The sequence below is a fragment of the Oryzias latipes genome, chromosome 13 (assembly GCF_053564925.1).
Source record: "Oryzias latipes strain Hd-rR chromosome 13, Olatipes_Hd-rR_3.1".
Taxonomy (NCBI): Eukaryota; Metazoa; Chordata; class Actinopteri; order Beloniformes; family Adrianichthyidae; genus Oryzias; species Oryzias latipes.
In genome coordinates, this window is record NC_136249.1 from 7,066,470 (window position 1) to 7,087,528 (window position 21,059).

The 21,059-nt window shown below is 41.6% G+C and overlaps 1 protein-coding gene across 2 annotated transcripts; it reads right to left on the reverse strand.

Annotated features, from left to right (window-relative positions):
• Positions 1–219: 219 nt before the first annotated feature.
• samsn1a (SAM domain, SH3 domain and nuclear localisation signals 1a) lies at positions 220–18,329 on the reverse strand. Of its 2 annotated transcripts, XM_011482940.4 has the most exons (15): positions 18,189–18,329; positions 15,842–16,009; positions 15,471–15,517; positions 14,884–14,924; positions 14,592–14,675; positions 13,758–13,852; positions 10,369–10,492; positions 7,562–7,992; positions 5,187–5,267; positions 4,914–5,042; positions 4,363–4,480; positions 4,123–4,274; positions 3,832–4,044; positions 3,535–3,682; positions 220–994 (listed from the first exon to the last, which is right to left on the reverse strand). In XM_011482940.4, the coding sequence occupies exons 1-15, from the start codon at positions 18,210–18,212 to the stop codon at positions 840–842; spliced, it is 2,010 nt and encodes a 669-aa protein (XP_011481242.1). In that variant the 5' UTR covers positions 18,213–18,329; the 3' UTR covers positions 220–839. The 2 variants fall into 2 exon arrangements, with proteins under 2 accessions (XP_011481242.1, XP_020564134.1); XM_020708475.3 differs by lacking the exons at positions 7,562–7,992; positions 10,369–10,492; positions 13,758–13,852; ... (3 more) ...; positions 15,842–16,009; positions 18,189–18,329 and adding an exon at positions 5,824–6,012.
• Positions 18,330–21,059: the final 2,730 nt, after the last annotated feature.

Here is a 21,059-nt window from a genome sequence, read left to right on the forward strand (position 1 = left end):
GCACAAGGGTTACAGTGTTGAAGGTTGCAGATCCGTCCTATAGGCTATGTGTAGTGTAGGAAACATACTAACTAAATATTTCATCTGACTAAATTGGAATATTTTAAGTTTACAATATACAGATAATATAAAGGAAAAAAACGTCAAGTCTACTACCTTAGCTTTACTTTTAGTACACTTAAATAGACTTTTTGCTAAGGGGAATGAGAGAAAATAGGCCACTGTAAAGTTAAATTTTATTTACAAATGGTTTATAGCATATGAATACAAATGTTCACAAAATGCACAGACTCACTCTTACACACACACACACACATCTATTCAAATTCTTGATCATAAAATAATACACTCATTCTGTTCAGTAGACAGGTTAGAAATCCTGACGCTTGCATTTAAAAACATCCAATCTTTCGATTTGCCTAATTCAGACGACTGAAAAATCCAAACGCAGGAAGAAGACTGAACATGATAGGAAAAATACAAGTAATGCAGCTGTTTTAAATAAAGGCTTGTACGATTTTAAGAAAATATTGAATATATTTGAAACAATAAATAAATCAGATATATCTGTGAATTGATACGCAGCAATGGCTCTAGGAATGAAACGTTTTACTTTGATAAAACAACAAAAGGATAAGATGGCATTTAGAAAAGTAGCTTTCTGGTCATCTTTTACATCTGGGAAACCCCCAAACTGGAAAAGTTTGCAGTTGGAATAAGATAAAGAAACATGACATCATTAAACGATTAAAGAATGACTTTTTATACCATTTTCTCTAAATTTGCAGGTAAAATTTGTAGCTGTGAATTCCAAATGTCCGGACAAGCAAGGAGCACTTTTAGGAACTTGTTGCATCTGCGACCTGCTCTGCATCGTCCTTGGTTTCTGAACACTCGGATGGGATGAAGCAGCCCGAGTCTCTGGGACAGTCGCTGTCTTCTTCCTGTAGACTGTTGGAGGATCTGTTTTCCTCTGTGTCCCTGACATCTTCACCTGCAGCCACAAAACCAACACAAACTCTGTGAGTCACATGGTTAAGCATTAGCAGCTCGTTTGTTTTCTCGGTGGACTCCTTCAGCATGAGTACGTCTGAGATGAAGCCCCCAAATACATGGAGAACCCAACTACAATCATATCACTTCATCCATGGATCTGTCTTATAGGTTTTATGCAGCAAGCGCTTCCTGACACGACCCCTTTTAAGGCTTTTAAAAAATATATCATAGGCTTTTTTTCCCCCTTTGGCTAGCAGGAGAGCCTGTAAACAGAAAGGTCTCAGCAAAAGAGGCGTTTTCTTTTTCTTTTTTCTGTCCTTGTTTGTCTTTCCAGTTGTCCATCTGTGTCTGTCCAGCCTCACGTTTTTTTGTTGTTGTTGTTTTTTGTCATTTTTATTTCTTTAGCTCCTTTGATAATTGTGAATTTTTGGGGCCCATCACATTTGGTCATGCCTGTATCCAGTAGCAAATGGACATGGCTGTTTATCTGTGTATTCTCAATGACATTGACTTATAGCCCCTCCACACTGGCCCTGCCCCCACCGAGTGACAGCTGGGCCAGAATCCAGCCCCCCTCATGTCCCTCGACAGGATAACGTGGATGCAGACGTGCACAGAGGGACACGATTATTTAAATATTACCTTTTTGCCACATGCCATCTTGCAGAATCTGCAAAACCTTCTGAAGGTGCTCCCCCCCCCCCCCCCCCCCCCGCTGCCGACATAAAAACGGTCTCACTGTTGGTTTGTTTTTCACAGGCCACTAATCCTCCTAACCACTAACCTAATTGGGTGCAGCTTGATTAAATTACTGGTGTTTGTGTGTCAGCGAGCGCGCTCGTGTCAGGCTGTGGCCATCTGTTGAACTGACAAAAAATAAAATAAATAAAGCTACGCTTGGCTCGTCGACATCTCCCAGATTCATTCAGGGGGGAAAAAAACTTTAACCTTTACCTTCCATACAGAGCTTATTTTCCTTTTCAGAGCGGCGCAGTCATCTGGCCCCACAATTTCAGACATCAGATTACAGGAACACCTCCTGATCTGCTTTCTATCTAACTAACAGGAAACCAGCGGTAAGCCTCTCACAGGATGTTGTGTTGCAACAAGGTGTCAGCTTTTACTTGCTCTGTGACGCTTCAAACATTAAACTTTCCATAAATGAAAAGTACCCTCATACGCACTGTTCATTTTTAGAACTAAATGGAATTTCATAGAAATCTCTCAGTTGATTATTCTTCTGTAAAAACAGTTGTTACATTAAAAACGTGTGTTTTTGTTGCTTCTGGATGTTGTTTTTTATGTAATCCACTCTTCTGATGAAGGCGCTTCACACTTATTCCTGATCAAACCCGAGTGCTCCACATGGTGGCAGACTTTCCACGACTGTCTCAGTGTTTTTTGCAGCGGGAGCCGTCCTGTTTACACACAGATGATGACTAAACGCGAAGCTGCTGCCTGGAAGCTCAGTGAGAATTCTTTACACTAGAAGAGAAAGCACGTCATTGTTGTGAACTCGCATACTTTCGAATTCTCCGATGAGACCAACTCCAAAAAAATAAATAAAAAAACTGTCAAGTCATCTACAGGAATTAATCCTCGCTCTGAACTTTCCCCCCAATATGTTTGCAATTTCTGTATGTGTGGAATATCAATCTCAATACCAGAGAAAAACAGTTTCCACCTCCACTGAATTTCAAGTTCACACTGCTATATTAAGGGTTTTCCCAAAGCATTGCTATTGCATCAGACTGGTACTTTTGCAACATTGCAGCATAAGTTGTTGTACGTGTGGAATGAATAATGACACAACGCGGATGTCCTGCTACCAAGAAGACGTAATCGAAGAGCAAGAAACTGATAAAAAACGTGACACATAGGAAACAAAGAACAAATACTGATTTGTTGTGTAAATGTACTGTTTCAAAAAGACATTTCCACTTTGAATGAGGGCTCTCTGTTTAACCCCTGTGCTATCCTGTGGGGTCCAGATGACCTCACCCTTACATTGACGTGTTCTCCCTACCATGACAAAAGTGGATAAAGGTGGAAAGATTTCATGTAATCCATGGACACCAGTGAAGATCACAAATCATTGAAGAAAAAAGGTTCAGTGCACTGTCTAGTGGGTCTAGATGACCCAACTCCCAATGTTAAAGTGCCTAGGATAGCACAAGGATTAATAAACTCTTCCTTAGTTACCCAAACGGAGTGGGATGACCACAATTCAGAGTTCAGAGACTAATGCTTCAATCCACCATTCTCTAAAATAAATATTTTTGTTTTCTGAAAGGTTTTATGGACTATGTCAAGTATTTCAAAAGGTAATGGGTCAGGAGGAGGATTTCAGTCTAAATTGGACATAAATTGACCTCATGACCCTGTGACTGTTATCTTCCCTTAAAAAAATAAAAGAGGAGCAAAGAGTGACTGCTTCTACCTAATCTGGGAATAATTGATCGTTTACTGGGAGGCTTTGAAAAGTTCAGCTGGTTCTTTGTAATCAGAGAGAAAGTTGTAGCTCCGGACTCTCCTAACCTTCTGTGTAGTGGTAATCAGCGACAGTCAGAAGCTTGTGTCTGTGCTCGGCGTCTTTGACGTTCAGCTCGATCAGGTGCTTCTCCTGCAGGTGGAGCAGATCCTCCACCGTCTGGTAGCCGTTCAGCAGCAGGGCAGAGGCGTACTCCTGAAACAACAAAACATGATTTTCTTTTTCCTTGCATGTTCCCTTTGATTAACAGTCCACACCTGGTGAAAACATATCGATGAGCACTTTTCGGTTTGAGTCATTTTCAAACGCACAGGAAGTGAAATCCCACACATGCATCCTCCCACCTCCAGGTTTAAGCGCTCCAGCAGCTCCAGCAACGTTGTGGGCCGAGGTCTTCTGCACAGCGTCTGGGGTCTGATTTTGGGCGCTTCCTCCTTCTCCTCCTCGTCCTCCAAGACATCCACGTAGATGAACTTGAAGTTCCCGACTTTGTTGTTCAGCATGCCCGTCCAGATTCCCATTGGAGGCTTGCTGATGATGTTGATGATGTCCCCCACCTGAGAAAAGGTTAAGGAGCATGATGATTATGCTCTAAAAAACTAAACCAAATACCTGCTCACAGTGTGGAAACGTACCTTCAGCTTGAGAGAGTCTGTGTCATACGGACTGGGAACAAAATCTGTGTGGACGCGAGCCCTGCCGCAGAACTGTCCGTGGTAGGAGCCGTCCTCCTCCAGCTTCAGACTGTCCCTCTGACCAGAACCATTGGATTCACTGGTCACACCACCTGAATCCACAACGGCATCAAACAGGCTATGGTCTAGTTTTCTCTGAATATTTGCGCCATGCTGAGGACATTGGGTGCAGACACTCACTGGACGAGCTCTGGCCGCTGTAAAGACTCTCCAGGGAGATGCTGGTCTTTGCAGAGTTCTTCTCAGCTGCCCGGCCCGCTTCCTGCTCTGCCTCTGGGCCTTTGTCAGTGTCATCCCCCTGAAGGAAAAACAGAAATGGGCGACCGTCCTTTAGAAGAACTGAGGAAACAGCTCAGATCAGATTATGTTCTCATGAAAACCCGAATCAAAAAGCAGATTTAAAATAAGATCTCCAGGAAGAAACAGAGATCATAAAAAAAAAAAAAAACATCATATCTTCTGATCTGTTTCAGTAGAACATCTGCAACACCACAGATTTTTTTTCCATTTCAGAGCAAAGATATTAATCTAAATTATGCCTGTGACTGTCATAATTGCGGATGTGGTTTTGTAAGGTATGAGATTGATAAGAAAAAGGCAGCTTTTGGTAAGCCAGGCCGATAAGTGCTACAGGTTTGTAGGGGTTTTTGATGTTCAAACTTACACCATGAGCAGAAAAAAGCAAACTTTTCCTCTAAGCTCTGGTGGAAGGCTCAATGAAAGGGACTCACTGTCTCCTCCGACAAGGACTTGACGTGCTTTTTTCCCATTTTCCTTCGCATGGTTAACGAAATCTCCTTCATCTTCTTTCCAAGTCCAGTAGATCTGTGAGGGTCTGGACTTTCGCAGTCCTCTCTGAGCTGAGGACACAACAGCCAAAAAAACAGGAACGTCACAAACCTGGACACTTTCCTGCATATTTTTCAAAAAGGAAGATCAACTGTTGATTTCGTATCATTTCATTTATTAGAATCGATCTTATTGAAAGAAACACATCAACCAACCACTGTTGTTCCATTGTCCTCTGGTTTTGCGTGTGAGGAGTGATGCCTGAGGCCCTCGAAGCGACCGAAGCTCGTCGAGCGCTGCAACACAAAGGATGGGGTTTATACGGGAAGACCATATCTGTAGCTAAAGTCTGACCCGAATGACTTCGCAGGTAAAAAGCTGTCTGTCTGAGTCTCTACTCAGACAAATAACACCTTCAGACACAACCTTGTAAATGATATTTTTTGTGTTTTTAAGTATGAGCAGGCTGTCCAAGTTCTCATAAACTAAAAGTCATCATAGTCCCCCAAACCCCAATGATCCCTCAACAAAGCACAGAAATAATTATAGACATAACTAATCCTTGGAAAACCTGATTAAATATGAGCTGCAGACTCTGAAGCAACCCCACACAGACTGAGCTGATGCAGCAGTGACATTCTCATTTTAAGGCCACTAATGAAGAACACAGAGGAGTCTGTTTTTAAAACTTTTTACGTCAACTCTTTAATCTCATTTTAGGAAACATTTCCCAATGTCTTTTTAATAAAAAAATTCTTAAAGGTCATTTTTACTAAAGGAAAAACTCTGAAACAAAATATCCGATTCAGAAATGTGACCATCTCTGACAGAGAACTCGCCATTGATGCCTACCTTCGGTTTGTTGCTCTTTGTCTTGTCTGACACGTTGGATGCTGTTCTTTGTAACATTTTCCGATCTATTCTCTCCGTCCTCTCCCTTCTCTTCTGACACTGAGGTGTTAACTAACTTGAAGGCTGTCTGTCTGATGGGCTGGCTGGCCCACTTCCTTACAAAACACAGGATGTGAGGCAAGTGACTTTGTGTGTCTGCTTGCAGTATCGCATCAAAAAGGGAAAAGTACAAATGCTTGAATAGGCATTTTTTTGCTCTCCTCATCGAAACACAATGAAAACCACAAGCAGCAGCTGCTGTTTCTAGATACGCTCTCCTTTCATGGAGGGAATCAGATGTTGAAAAACTGAACCTGCAGCTTCTTTTTTTTTAATTTTGAATCTGCTGGTCTCAGAGGCTCCTGTGTCCTACTTGTGTCTGTTCCAAAGCGCTTCCTCTGCACGTGGCTGTTTGACTCATATGACATGAAGAAGTATAAAATGAAACAAAACTTCCCGTCATGGAACAAAAAGGAACTAGGTTTTGGTAAATGATGCTGGAGTAATTATTTATTTCTTAATGTGGGGAGGCTTCTTTTGAGGAAGTGCTGAAGTGCGACAGAGGAACAGAACTTAGTTGTGTCGAAACACTTTCCATTCGACCCCCTACTCTCAATATTTCACTGGCAAACCATCCGGCAGCCTCCATTCAAAGTCCTAACTCAAGCCGCCCGTCTCAGATTCTCACTGGTCCATCTGACAGGCAGATTTCCTCAACTCATTCCCACGCCGCTGTTTTTTAATCTCCTGGAGTCAGTCACGTGGGGATTTGCTGCTGTGTTTACATTACAGCTGGTTTCATTTGGTCACTTGTACAAAAGAAGTTCAAGAGAAAAAAAAAATCTCTGCCTAATCCCACTGTCTCCAATCATCCACAAACTCGTGTCAATCCAGATTAAGGTTTCTAATCTACGACATGAGAGACTCTTGGCTCCCTGTGGAGGCAGTTGTTCATCTCAAGGGGGAAATGGAAACAATAAGAATTCTGCTCTTTAACAGAGTCACTTAGTCTTTGTTGATACGAACATATATTTTCAGTAAAACAAACTAGTTTTTCTATCTTTTAATCTACAAAACTTTCACATTGAAGAGAATCCACTGGTTATCTTTTAGAAAAAAGAGTTAAATCCAGGTCCTGTGGTTGTTGGGGTTAGAAAAGTTCAGCTAACCCCAACCTTAGCCCCGTAACAGCTTTAGTCATCAAGAAGGGAACAGTACATGAAGCAACAATAGACGTTCACCTTCTTTAAGATCCAGTGACCTAGAACTCGGTGACTTTGTAATCTTCAGCTGGATCCTTCTTTTCACCTTCTTTTCTGCTTTAAGCTTTGACAACTGCTCTGTGTGGCACATGGCGTCTGCCGGCTGTGCTCGCCATCAGTCAAGTGTCTGGGGCTCGCAAAGACAATTCCCAGCCTCTGTCTTAAGATTCAAATGTTCCCAACACACACAGAGTGCTACTTCAGACAGAAACACAACGACGGAGGCTTTTATCAGATCATGTCGTCCCCACTGACCCCTGACCTTGAAATCATCTGTTTGGTGTGAGATTAAATAAAGACCCAGAGGATCTACTGTCCGGGCTAAATTCTTGAAGTAAACTCTGTCTGGATTAGACTGTGTCTACAAAGACCTTCAAAAACATGTCAGTGTCTACAAGAACATAACAGTTAAGGTGGTAAAACCTAAACACACTTACGTTTGGCTCCAACAAATCCACTTGGGTGGCTGATCGTTGCACCTTAGGGGGTAACTGGGGTTCCCGGTCCCGCTTCAAGCTGCCGTCCTGGCTCATCGCAGGCTGCTGGCTCCCTTTCCACTCTCTGGCCTGTAATGTGCTGAAGTCATGGGAGTAGGCGCGGTACTCTGTGAGCGGCCGGCGGCAGGTGTGCTGGATGGTGCTCCACGCAGGGCTGCTGTCGCCTGGGTTGCTCCAGCGTTGGTGATGGGTGGGCGTGGCTCCACCAGGCAGACTGACCTTGTCGGCGTAGCGGCCTGGGGTCGTGTTTTCTTGAGAGGGAAGGGTGGAGCATTTGCCGAGGTAGAGCCGCTTGTCAGGCCTGGAAGCGTATGGCACATCCAGAAACTGGGGTCCCAAAGGTGGGCTCATTGTGCCCGATGGAGAGTGAACTGATGCAGGAATCAGGACAGAAAAGACAAATGTTGCAGATGGTAAACCAAATAAGACCTATTCTCAAGCAGTAGTACTTATTTATGACAGAAAAACAAACATTTTCCCTGAGAAAAAGCTCCATGAAGACATTGTTACACAGGTATCTGTGATGGAGAACATCAAGGACCCAGGACTTTTGATGTGCTCCTTTTTGTCACACGTGATCTGAAACAATTCTCAAGACTTGGTCCAAAATCCATTCATTAAAGATTCAATTAACTATATGGCAACATGACACAGTCAAACTTATACAATCTAGATATTTATTATTCATTTGGCATTCAAAACTTTAAATAAAAATGCATTTCTACAGAGAAACTCAAGTCGTACACAAAGTAATTCAAAGTGCTTCACAAAACAGGAAAATGCATTAAAATTCCAAAACATAACAGTGCAAAGATTAAAGACATACATTATTATTTACTTTAAAATGTACTTTAAAAGAAAGGAGAGAGAGAAGAAATTGAAAAGAGGTGTCGATAATGATCCTTCAGGTACACACACGGCTAAACAGGAATGCTTTGATTCTAGACTGAACATTAACACAGTGGAGGCCTGTCTCACAACCTCAGGGAGACTGTTCCAGCTTTTAGATGCATAAGACTGAAACCCCGAATCCCCTTGTTTAGTCCTAACTCTGGGCATGGTCCCTGAGGTCCTCAGAGTCTAAAATGGTCCATATGGCGCTAACATGTCAGAGATGTACTTTGGTGCAAAGCCATGGAGAGACTTGTAAACAAGCAGATCTGCTTTGAAGTCTATTCTTTGAGCTACAGGAAGTCAGTGCAGAGATCTGAGCACAGGACAGATGTGATGGTACTTCCTGGTTCTAGTCGAGCAGGAGCCTTCTGGATGTACTGAAGCTGTTTTACAGCTCGTGTGGGCAGGCCAGTGAGCAGGCTGTTACAGTAATCCAACCAATGGAGACAGGAACAACCTGGTTCAAATCCTGGCTGGCTTCTTTCTGTCAGGAGTTTCCGTGTCCTCCCTGTGCATGCATGGATTTTGTCCTGGCACTCTGACTTCCTTCCACAGTCCAAAACCGTGCTTTGTAGGTGCATGTGGGAGTGGTTGTGTGCCCTGCGACAGACTGGTGACCTGCAGGGTGTGTCCGCCTGTCAGGACAGGCTCCAGCAACCCAATGACCCCGAAAGGGAAATAGCAGGTTAAGAAAATGGATGGAAGGGTTTTTGACATAAAAGCTTCAAACATAAAAACCTGCATTTTGGGTCTTCTAGACCGTTTTGTTCTTTGCACTTAAAAACATGTGTGTTATTGATTTATTCAGGTATTGTTTGAAGTGCTGTGAGAAAAAAGGGGTTATCGTATGTTTAGTGCACACAACAAACATATTCCTTACTATGGTTAACCAGCCGTCAGTTGTAATTGACCCGAATTTCCTAGAAGCAAGTGTGTGATTGGACGTTGTTTTGCTTGCATCACACGTACACAAAAAACTAAAGACAGTAGGGAGCACAACAGGAAGAGAAACTGACAGTAAGCCAGAAGCCAGTTATTTACTTCTCCATCAATTTTAGACTTTTTTTTACCAGTGTGGTCTTCTTCATATCTGCGGTTTTCATCTGATACTAAGTGCTCCATTGAGTTTTTGTGATGCATCTGTGTCCTGTACATTCATGACACATATGTCTGTTTGACTAAATGTGTTCTCTGACACAACTCGGTCGCATCCTTTAGTCATAAGAGGGGTGTAGATAAAAAGGTGACCGATCATAGCATGATCTCAAGCTGGCTGCAGCGTGCACCTGTTGACGTCAGTGGTGCAACGCACACATTTGTGTTTAACTTGCAGCACTTGTTCCTGGGATCAGCAAAATCATCATCTCTGCACAAATGAGGAGGCTTAAATCCACACAATGAATGTCCATCTGTTGTACTTCTGGTGTTAGATCCATTCTGGGATGTTACATGCAGGACTGACGGAGATGGTTTGAAAAAAAAAATTGAGAACAAAAACTCATTGCAAGAAGAAAACTCTAAAGTCCTTAAACCAGGCAGCCCCGTGACCCCGAAAAGGCCAAAAGTATGGAAGCTTGGCGGTGGGAATCCTGAGCCAGCGTGCTCAGAATGTTACACATTTGCCTCAGTTTGCAAACACCCACCTGCAAAGAACCCAGAAAGCCTCGCAGGAGGGCTCTTTTGATGCAGAACAATGTAGCACAGAGAATGTGAAAGGAGCTTAGGATAGTTTTACACCCTAAGCTGTAATGGAAAAAGGAGAACAGGAAATGCTTCTCTTCTTTAGAGAACTCCTTTAGTCTGAGTCATGAATTGAAAAGACCTAATATGTTGTAAGTTGTAGAAGGTTTTACCTCTTGGGTTATGACTTTTCTTTGAGACGTCTTTGCCGCTCCTTCCACCTGCCTTTTTCCCAGTCTTATGGTGTCTTTTCACGGTAGCTTTGGACTCTGTTGTTACTCCGTTTGTCGGGACGCTCTGAGAAATTAAGAAAAACATGTATCCCCCTTAGTGACCATGCGGGAATAGTGAGTCATCCAGCTCCTCCCTGACTGACCCATAAATGACTGAATATGAAATGTGGATCGACAACTCCAAACAAATTATAATAGTGTGTCTTTGTCTGAATGCTGTGGAAAGACAACTGGGAGAAAATAAGCACTGATAATTTGAAATATACATTACCATCTGGCATACCATGCTCAATACTTTAGCGGTACCGGTCACCTGGCTTAAATGTTTTGTATCACTGCGCCGGCTTCTTTTACCAGATGTATACTAGAAAATACTTTAAATAAATTTCTTTCCATCCATCCATCCTCTTCCACTCATCCAGGGCCGGGTCACGGGGGCAGCAGTCTAAGCAAAGTCGAGGCTTTCCTCTCCCCCCGGCTACCTTCCCCAGCTCTTCTGGGGGGACCCAGAGACATTCCCAGGCCAGCCAAGTTTACTCTCTCCAGCGTGTCCTGGGTCTTCCCCGGGGCTTCGGGGATATACCCGGATCTCCTCCCCAGGGAGGCGTCCAGGAGACATCCGGACCAGATGCTCAAGCCACCTCAACTGGCTCCTCTCGATGTGGAGGAGCAGCGGCTCTACTCCAAGCTCTCTCCGGGTGACCTTGCTCCTCCTCCTATTTGTAGGGGAGCCCCCAGCCATCCCACGGGGGAAGCTCATTTCAGCCGCTTGTATTTGGGACCTCGTTGTTTTAGTCATGATCCTGAACTCATGACCATAGTAAGTATTGGAATGAGGATCGACCGGAGCTTTGCTTCCTGGCTCAGCTCTCTTTTCACCACAACGTACAGCGACCGCATAACAGTGGAGGCTGCGCCAATCAGCCTGTCAATCTCATGCTCCAATTTTCTAAACAAGACGGGGTTTGAGAGTTCGAGTGATCCCAGGAGCTAAGCTGTCTGGGGCTTTTGCCCCTGGTAGGGTCCCCTGGAAGACAGTTCCTGGGTGACGAGTCAGAATAAGAGCGTTTCAGAACCTCCTTTGTGAAAAGAAAAGGAACAATGATCCCGTTTCGTCGCCTGGCCTCACCGGGGCCCCACTCTGGAGCCAGGCCTGGGGTTGGGGCTCGCAGACGAGCACCCGGTGACCAGGACTCAGCCTAAAGGGATGATGTGGGATCCCTCTACCATGGGCCCACCACCTTTAGGGGAGCTTAAAAGGAACCGCTGCAATGTGGTTTGGGTGGCAGTCGAAGGCAGGTGCCTTGGGGGCCCAAACTCCGATCATTGAACTTGGATTTTGGGACTTTCAATGAATGTATTTAACTAAAATCTCTGAAAACAATATTAAAACAAAACAAGTGTACATATGCAACATTACAAGAGAAAACAGTGAAAGTAGCACAAGGAATAAACAAACTGTATTTGTAGGATTACTCTCTACAACACGTTGAATGTCCTTGAAAAGCTTCTTTGTATCCATTAATATTGGTGCCATGTCTGTAAAGAACATGCATTAAGCAGCACAGCTGAGTATGGGAGTGTAGCCAAATTATTGACTGTATTTGAGAACTGGACAGAGTGCCCCCCCCCCCCCCCCCCCGCATCCCAAACCTGCTGGCTCCAAGAAGCCAAAATCCCGTAGACCTCTATAGAGAAATAAACAGCTGTTACTCATTCAGATTTGTCAGAATAACCATTCTTGCTCTGCAACCTTTTTTAAAAAAAAAAATGTTTTTGATAATCCTAATTTTTCTCATGTTTTTTATTTTCTATAAGACAAGAAAGGTTATTCAAGTTTAAACTGACCGATCAGATGCCTGAATAGAAGTAGGTGGTCTCACGTCAAACATGTTAAACGTTTGATTGACAGATCCTCCTGAGCCCTCTTTCAAGTAACAGGAGTGTGAAAATCTATCAAGCTCGCTTCTGATTGTGGTTGCCATGGAAACGACGACTCAGACAGCCTCGGACCGATAAATGCTTGCTGACGTTGTCAGGCTCCAACATGGTGGCTCCATTTCTCTTGTACAGTCAATGTGCCAAATCCTTTCAAACAGCTAATAATGCCATTGCCCTTGTGGGCTTTTGGTGCCTCTAAGTATCGTGAGAGGCTTTTTTGGCACTTGAGGATTGGACCTCCTGCAGTGCTCAGTACATGCTTGCTTTGAGTCTCCGGCCACAAATGCCAAATCCTGTCTTTACAGTCTGTGAACTCAGAGCGAGGTCTACAGGAGACATTCTCTAGAAATGGGGGGAAGAAATCCTGAGCACACTCTTTCTGTCTGAATGACCAATACGTGGTGTGACAAATCCTGGCTGTAGAATAAGATGCCACCCCACAGCAGTGCGACCAGACCGGCGACCAGCATGAGGAGGAGCCGGACAGCTGTGAATGTGTTTGGTTCTTCCTGGATCTGAAACTATTTTTAGTTAAATGAACAAATTATTATTTAAGATTAAGCTGTTTAGTGCTGGCAGGAACATTATTTCATTCAAAATTAGCAAGCTTACAAATGGAAAAATAATTCCACTGTTACAGTCATTTTCCTCCAAGAAAGATTTTTTACATTTATTAATTAAGAAAAAGTTAACAAGTCAACCCCTAAATTGTGTTGAATTTTTTTAGACCATCCCCTAAGTTTTGCAAAAACTTTGAAGAAATTGCCACAAATTCATTCTATGTTTCTATCTCGATATTCTTCTTTGAAGAACTTTCTAAAAAAAAACACCCTGATTTGACTTGAAGCTTCAGCAACCAGAAATTCACAGTTAAATGTTGGCATTTTTAAACATTTTAACCTAAGGGTGCAATCTCAGGACATCCACAAAGTTGCTATACAGCACTCCAGCATGTTGTACCACATTTGTAACAAGTGTTAGACTTTTCCCCTCCACTAACAAACAACATTTATCATGTTGCATATGGGAGAATGTTAACTCATTACAACACAAAAAGCTAAGCCTGAACCTACCAAAGCAAGCCGCTGAAAACGAAACATTTTCACTAATTAAATGGACCTGTGATGAAAACTGAAATCATCGAGTGCTGCATCAGTGATGACCGTTAAGCCGATGCGGCAAGTCATCTAAATATACTTCCAGTCCTTTCTAGTTGCATAATTTATTAAACCTATCAAGGCTGTTGTCATCTGTGATATTTTTGCACTCAGGCACATGGCATCAACGTGTGTGTTTGCGTAACCAGAACCTGTTTGTGAGGTTTCTATCGAAGATGTTTTTTTATTGGGAAACATTGAGGTCAATGACAGGATCCCTGTTTTTGTTACCGGATTCAAAAGCGGCTTCTCCTTCTTCTTTGTCCCTGAGTGAGTCGCTCCTTTTCCTCCTCTTGTTTCCGTTCTGTGCTTTGTCCTCCGCACCTCTGAAAGGACATTTGTATTTTTACAATTGTAGTTATTCCCTGGAATGATTAAAAAATAAAAATAAAAACCATTAAAATACAATTTTTTAAAAACATTTTTTTAAAACTTCGTTTATACATGTAATATTCCTCACAGATAATCTCTAAGGAGAAGAAAATCCTCCAAAATTCAACATAACACAAAACTTTAGAGGCAAAATAAGTTTTTCACCTGCATTTTTTTCATGATCCTGCCAGACAGCACTGAGATCTGCTTTTTTCATTTTGTTTTTTTTTACTTCTTAAAGTCTTTTTTAGTATCATGTTATTTTTTGCAGAGCAGAGCTCAGATGTCACTCACATGTCAGGGATTTCACAGCCTTCAGTTTCACAAATTTGAATGATTAGAATATGTGTCATTTTCTTTGTTTTGTTTTCCAAAACAATTGATTCTATTCTGTTTTAGAGAATATGGATGTGTAGTTGATGTTGTAAATAATTCATAGTGGTAAAACATTCCAGAACAGAGATGCATTAATACCTGTCTGACTTTTCTTCTGGCTTCCCAAAACAAACCACTTTACATAATTGTTTCTTAAAGGTCTCTCTTTTAATTAAAGCTGATATAAAGTCAAAGTTGGGTTAGACGGTTTTTGTTCAGCTTCAAACAATCAAACTTGCGTTGTCAGACTCTGCAGTGAGCAGAAATGAAGAGTGGCATCCGCTCCTGATGAGCTTAACCTACTTATTTCCTTTTTACCTTCATTGTGTTTGTTGGTGACGTGAGCTAAATCTTCTTGGCTTTTGGCCGGCTGCCACGCTGCAGTATTACAGACAGGGTTATCTGCGGTGGATGGAGACAGACACGGGGGGTTTTATGTGATAAGTCAGGGTTAACAGAGGCCACTGTCAAACCAGCCTGATTTCTTTATGAGCCAACGCAGCAAAGGCTACTAGTAGGATTCTACATTTAAATCAAAAACACAAATATTTAGTAAAAATGACTGAAAAAAGATTTTGACTTAAAACTGGAATGACATTGAATTTCTTACCCAGTGTTTCATTATCTGATGCAGATTTGGAAATGTGTGTTCTGAAAGCAAAAATAAGTCATCATTAGGACACGTGTCTATAGATAAAAATCAGAATTGGGCATCTTCTGGAGTAAAGCCAGGGAAGTAAAGGTGTTAGAGCAACTGGGAACTTGAATCCGCTTAGTTCAACAGGCCCAAAGCCCCATAATCTGCCTCCTGCTGGCCCGTCAGTCTGCATGGCTATTCTTCTCAACAAAGGAAAAAAAAACTCTTTCAATCATTCATTTATTTTCAGGTTAATGGATGTAATATGGTGAGGAGCCATAATTCGGTCTATTATGTTGCAGGAAACATTTACAGAGTTTGAAAACATAAAAGAAAAGCCAGAATGGAATCATTTCTACTTTGCATGCAACAAGAGAGCCAAAGATGTTTACATCCTAAATCCTTGACAAGATAATGTTGTTTTTGAAATCATTTCATTGTCAGTATAAATTGGAATGACCTTAATCATCGTCCAGATTTATGTTGCGGCCCTGTGGAGCTTTAATAGCATAAAGTGCATCTGCACCAAACCAGCATGAATGTAAGTTTATTAAGTTTACCTTCTCTTCTTCTTGTTGGAGTTGGTTCCGTGTGTTGGAGGCTGGTCCTGGAGGAAGACAAAGCTCCTTAGCACGAAACTATCAGCTTTGTGCAGTTGAAACTGCGATGTCAAATAAAATGTTGTTGACAGAGTTCACTTTGGGGACATGAAGGACATTTAATTTATATTTCAAGCTAGAATGACACGTGTGAACAAGTTTGACCAAAGGAGCAGCTGTCACGCAGATTTGTTCATCATTTCATAATCAGCTTTGTTTTCCAGGAACAATCTGCATGATGAGAGTACAAATGCGAGCAGTGACCCCCATGCAACCCTGCCACAACTGTTGGCGTGACTTTACCAATTTACTGTCTGTGCAAACACACTCACTATGGAGACGCTGCGTCCCGAGCCTCTCCACTTAGCGTTGTCTTCCAGCAGAACGGCGGGGCTGCAAGAGCGGCTGCAGGAACGGCTGGATGAGCGGCTGGGGATGGGTGGAGGTGGTCCATCGCCGGAGCTCTGCACCGCCTCATACAGGCTGTCCATAGAGCCCTCCTGATGGCAGATGGAAGGAGACAAAGGAAGGGAGATCCTGTCAGAGGGAAGGATGTGTGGACCCATTTGGCGATTAAACACGACAAAAGCAGCACGACTGTACTGGGGAAGACACACAAAAAACATCTGGAATGACGTAAAAATTCCAGTGTGAACTTAAAACAAGTAACGCAGTTCAAAAATGAATTCCAAATTTCACAATGAGTAGTAAATGGACCACAGTAATCCATTGATGTTGTTACGCCCCTGATGGCAGATTAAATCTGAATGTGATGACAACACACACACACACACACACACACACACATACACACACATATGCCAGTTTTCATTTTATTTAATCCACAAAAATCCATAAAATGGCACATTAATCTTTCTCTCATAGTAAAAAGTCAGAGCCATGAGGATTTGACGGTCGCGACTGTCATGCCGCCTCAAAGCTCTTTAAATTTGCTTCTCAGCCATGGATTGAGCAAAGAATTCCTCAGAGAAGATTTCCTCGTGGATTAATTTTGTTTGGCTTGTTTGAGTTCCTTCGAGGAACAAACAGTCAGCATCTCAGTGATGTGTTGTTGTTATACATCCACTGTGGCCCTTTTTAGATGTGTTCAATGTGCATAAGACTCTTTAAAGACCCACTCCAGTCATCTTTTGATCTGTTTTTAAAGTGTGGCTACATTATGCTGTTTTTTTTAGCAAAAATCAAAAAAACCTGTGTCATTTTCTAGGAAATAGTTTCTGCACAACAGCAGGATTTCATTAGAAGTTCCCCTCTGAGTTGTGGACTGTTGCGTAGTAACCCCACCTCCATTTCCCGTCACCCAGCTGTTTACGCTTGCTCCTGCGGCCTCACACCCCAAGCTAAAAAGTATCTTTTAGAGTCATCTCAGGTTATATTAAATTTAGTTTCTGATGTTTTATTTATTACACAAAAATTATATATTCACAAAAACAGGTTTTAAAAAAAAATCAAATTTCTGTTTATAACGCTTCGCAAAGACATTTACTTAGATTTTATCTCACCTAAAATAAAGACGAGTGTGAATCAGAATGGTGTGAAACAGGGAGATTATGTCAATTGTAGATTCTACTTCACAACTGCAAGATTTTTTGAAAAGTATTTTTTGGTCTGGTCCTGATTCGCAACAATTTGAAGTAGGAAGTACTTTCATTTTATTCATACATGTCCTCCATCATGAGAAAAATGCCACAAGAACATGGGAAATAATACCAAACCCCAGTTTTGGCCCATAAGAACCCATGCTGACGTCAGTGTACTAAAATTATATCAGAAATGCATTCTGTGGTCTGGGGTCAGTTTTCCCTATTAGATGATGGAACATCCCGACAGTCACAAAAAAAAAAAAACCTGGTTTCTGTACTTGGACTGTCTGAACCAGTCTCTTGTGTGAAGGTCAGTGTGCTCCTCTATAATCTGCATCTTGTGTCAGCGAGAGACAGCTTGACAGGAAAGTGTGTTGCTTCTGGAATGACTTAGCAGCAAACGTGCTTCTTCTTCAAATGTTTTGCTTCTATTAAACAGACCTCATCAATCAGCGATGGATTAAACAGTTAGGACAAACTGAAAATAAATAAATTAGATTAAATTCTTCAGTTACAATTTAAAGTTGACATATTCTTTTGTAATATTTACTGTTAATAATTATTTTTTTCTATATTTGATTTTCCACTTTTGCTCCTATCTTCTGCTTTTTATTCATTTTAAGTGACTCCCTGTCTTTGAGTCATTTGCAGTGGCGGTTGTTCCAATGGTTAATGTGGGTGGTGGCCCAGGGCGTAATCTTGTTCGGGACGCAAAAGCGCCCAAAAAACAAAAACAACAATTGACAGTTTTTTTCCCCCTGCAAGTTTTAAACCGCCCACTTCCATGGAAAGTTAATGAAATTTGCGCTGGGACGCTCCCACTATTAGTGTGTCAACTTGCTGCTATAATGGCAATAGGAGAGGTGAGGGTGGGGGGGCACCGTCCAGGGCGCCAAACCAGCCTCTGGTCATTTGATTTTGTTGGAAGGTAAAAGCAGGGATTCGCTCACACCTCTGGAAAAAACACCACACAAGAAAACATCTCTCACTTTGCCTTCACAATGAGGCGCAAGATGGGGTTTGTTCCCCTCAACTCTCACAGCTAGAAACCGAGAAAGTTAAGTGAAAGTCTTACCAGTGAGAAGCAGAAGAGGTTCATGCTGGCAGAGAGGCTCTCCTGTGCGTCGTGGAACGTCAGATGGAGCAGAAAGAGTCGCTGACAGACAGCCAGAGGCTGAGCGACACAACAGCTCAGAGAGAGCGCAGCTCAGGTCGCCTGCTGTCTTCACAGATTAATACGACAGTGAAATCCCTGCACTAATCCAATAGATGGACCACCATTACTCTATCAGCCCCGGCAAGACTCATTTGTTAACGACAAGCCCACCAATGGGGAAAGGATGGGGGTTCAACGCAATATCTTTTCTCTAGTTTCCATTTTTAGCTTGTTTATTTTTAGTTGACTCTATGCCCATGTGCAGGGATCATGCAAAAACAAAGAAATATCACAATGGGTCTACATGTTGTGTTACAGTTTTAAAAATACCAATTTTTTTCCCCACAACGTTTTATTAAAGAATGAGTCATGACAAAACCGCAACTTCGATAATACTTGTTACATTTTCCTTATAACGAAAAAGAGAAAAAAAGAAAAGAAAAGAGCTGGATTGTACGACATTTTACTCAAAACAAGTATCTACACACAAACAAACAAATAATAATTACATAAAACAAAACTTATTGAACATTGCTTCTCTTATCTGATATTGTCACAGATATTGTCATAAAGTTTTTAAGCTGAGGTTGCAAAATTCCATGCAGTTGAAATCAAAAATCTATTGAATCATCTGTTAGGTCAAAATTATGAATATAATTGATAAAGATAAAGGCTCTCCTAATTTCCTCAAATAGGTGTTGTTAATATTTTATGACTATACCTTATTGTTTTTTAAGGAAAGCAATACAACATTTGTTTTAGCCACTGGTTTATGCGAGGGCTATTCGTATTTTCCCAAGCTTGTGCATTACACCTTTTAGCCGTCAACAAGCTGATATCAACAAATGGTCTCTCTATTTTTCTAAAGTTACGTTTCACTGTTTTAAAAATACAATTTATTTTGTTGGACTTCATTGATGAATAGTTTTCTATGCCTTCGATCCAACCAGATCTATCTGATGGAGGCAAATTGTTAATCAAATAAGTCGACCTAAATCGCTATGAAATCATTTCAAAATAAATTGATTATAATACCATTTGGATTTAGACACAGTAGATTTATTTTACTATACGGTAAAAACAACTAAGTGCATCACAGCAGACAACACACACATGATGTCATCAAAAACTGATGAGTCCATCATTCCAGTCCAATGTTTTGAAACACCTTGAATTTAGCAAAGTCATGTGACCAAACAGTGTGCTAGAATGTTTTAATAATGTTCTCTTTGGATTATTTGGAAAAACAACAGTGGGCTCAACTTTAGGAAACTACAATGTAAATGGATTTGACATTCTTTCTTGTTTACTTGTTTGTTTGTACACATATTTAATTTACACTTGATGATCTTGAAGAAATCCAAGAAATCTGGAAAACTTCACTGTTCAGCAGCAGGAATTTCTCTCTGAGTCACACTGGTGAGTTTTAGATAAAGATGTTCTGGATCTGGGCTGCACGGTGGCGCAGTGGTTAGCGCTCTTGCCTCACAGCAAGAAGGCCCCCGGTTCAAGTCCCGGCTGGGGGACATGAAAAATAGAACATCAATGGGGGACCTTTCTGCGTGGAGTTTGCATGTTCTCCCCGTGCATGCGTGGGTTCTCTCTGGGGTCTCCGGCTTCCTCCCACCATCCAAAAACATGCTTCATAGGTTAATTGGCAACTCTAAATTGACCATAGGTGTGAGTGCGGGAGTGAATGGGTGTGTGAGTGAGGACATTCTACCCTTCAACAAACTGGCGACTTGTTCAGGGTGTCCCCCCTGCCTTCGCCCACAAGTGGCCGGGATAGGCTCCGGCAGCCCCATGACCCCGAAAGGGATAAAACGGTATAGAAAATGAATGAATGTTCTGGATCCATTTTAGGTCAATGAATCAGATCCTTGAAAATAAACAAATATTGACAATGAATCATATCAGCAACCACAAATAATTACATGAAGTGAATTGTTGTCAAAATGCATCCTAGATAAGATTTTGGCTAGAAATTTTCTAGTACATTGTGGTATACTGTATAAATAGCCCATATTCTTCTGTGAGATGAACACATAAAATATATTACTCACCACAAAGTGGAATTTTTGTGGGAGAGCTTTGCCATTTTTGACCAAAGAAAGGCAGAAAAACTTGTTTGACTCAGTCAAACAACGAAAAAGAGTTTCCAACAGGATGACTTTTTGTTTCTGGGACTTTTTTTCACAAATTCTTTTATCCCTTCCAAATGTTGTTTGATCTAAACAACTTGACATCAGAGAAAATGGTACCAAGTAGTCTGATCATCTGAGTTTTAGAGTCCAATAGGTTGTTTGAATGAACTCTTTTAGTTTAAAAAGGAAAAAGTCAAAGAAAAATGCATACTGACATTGCTACTACTCACACCCCTGGAATATGAATACGTTTGTGGAGTAGAATATAATACATTTGAATTTTTCTCCTGTTTGTCATATCCAGATGAAAAAGATAGACAGATTTGTAAATGCTCCTTTGTTATTTTCAACTTTTTATGAAATATTCAATCATTGGTTTTGTTTTGGAAAATCTTCACAGAAGAAGGGAAAACAAGAGAGGTAGATATGTGGAGTGGAAATGAAAAAATGTGGGCGGGAGAGAAAAACAAAGGTAAAGAGGGGAAAGGGTAGATGTGCAGAAAACAGAGAAACGAGAACAGAGGATGTAAGGAGATTAACATCGAAATGGATGATCAAAGATGCTGAAGGCTCAACATGATCAATGCCAAAAAATTACTGTTGCATTTTTGTGCACAACCACACATCACTACACATTCAGATGTCC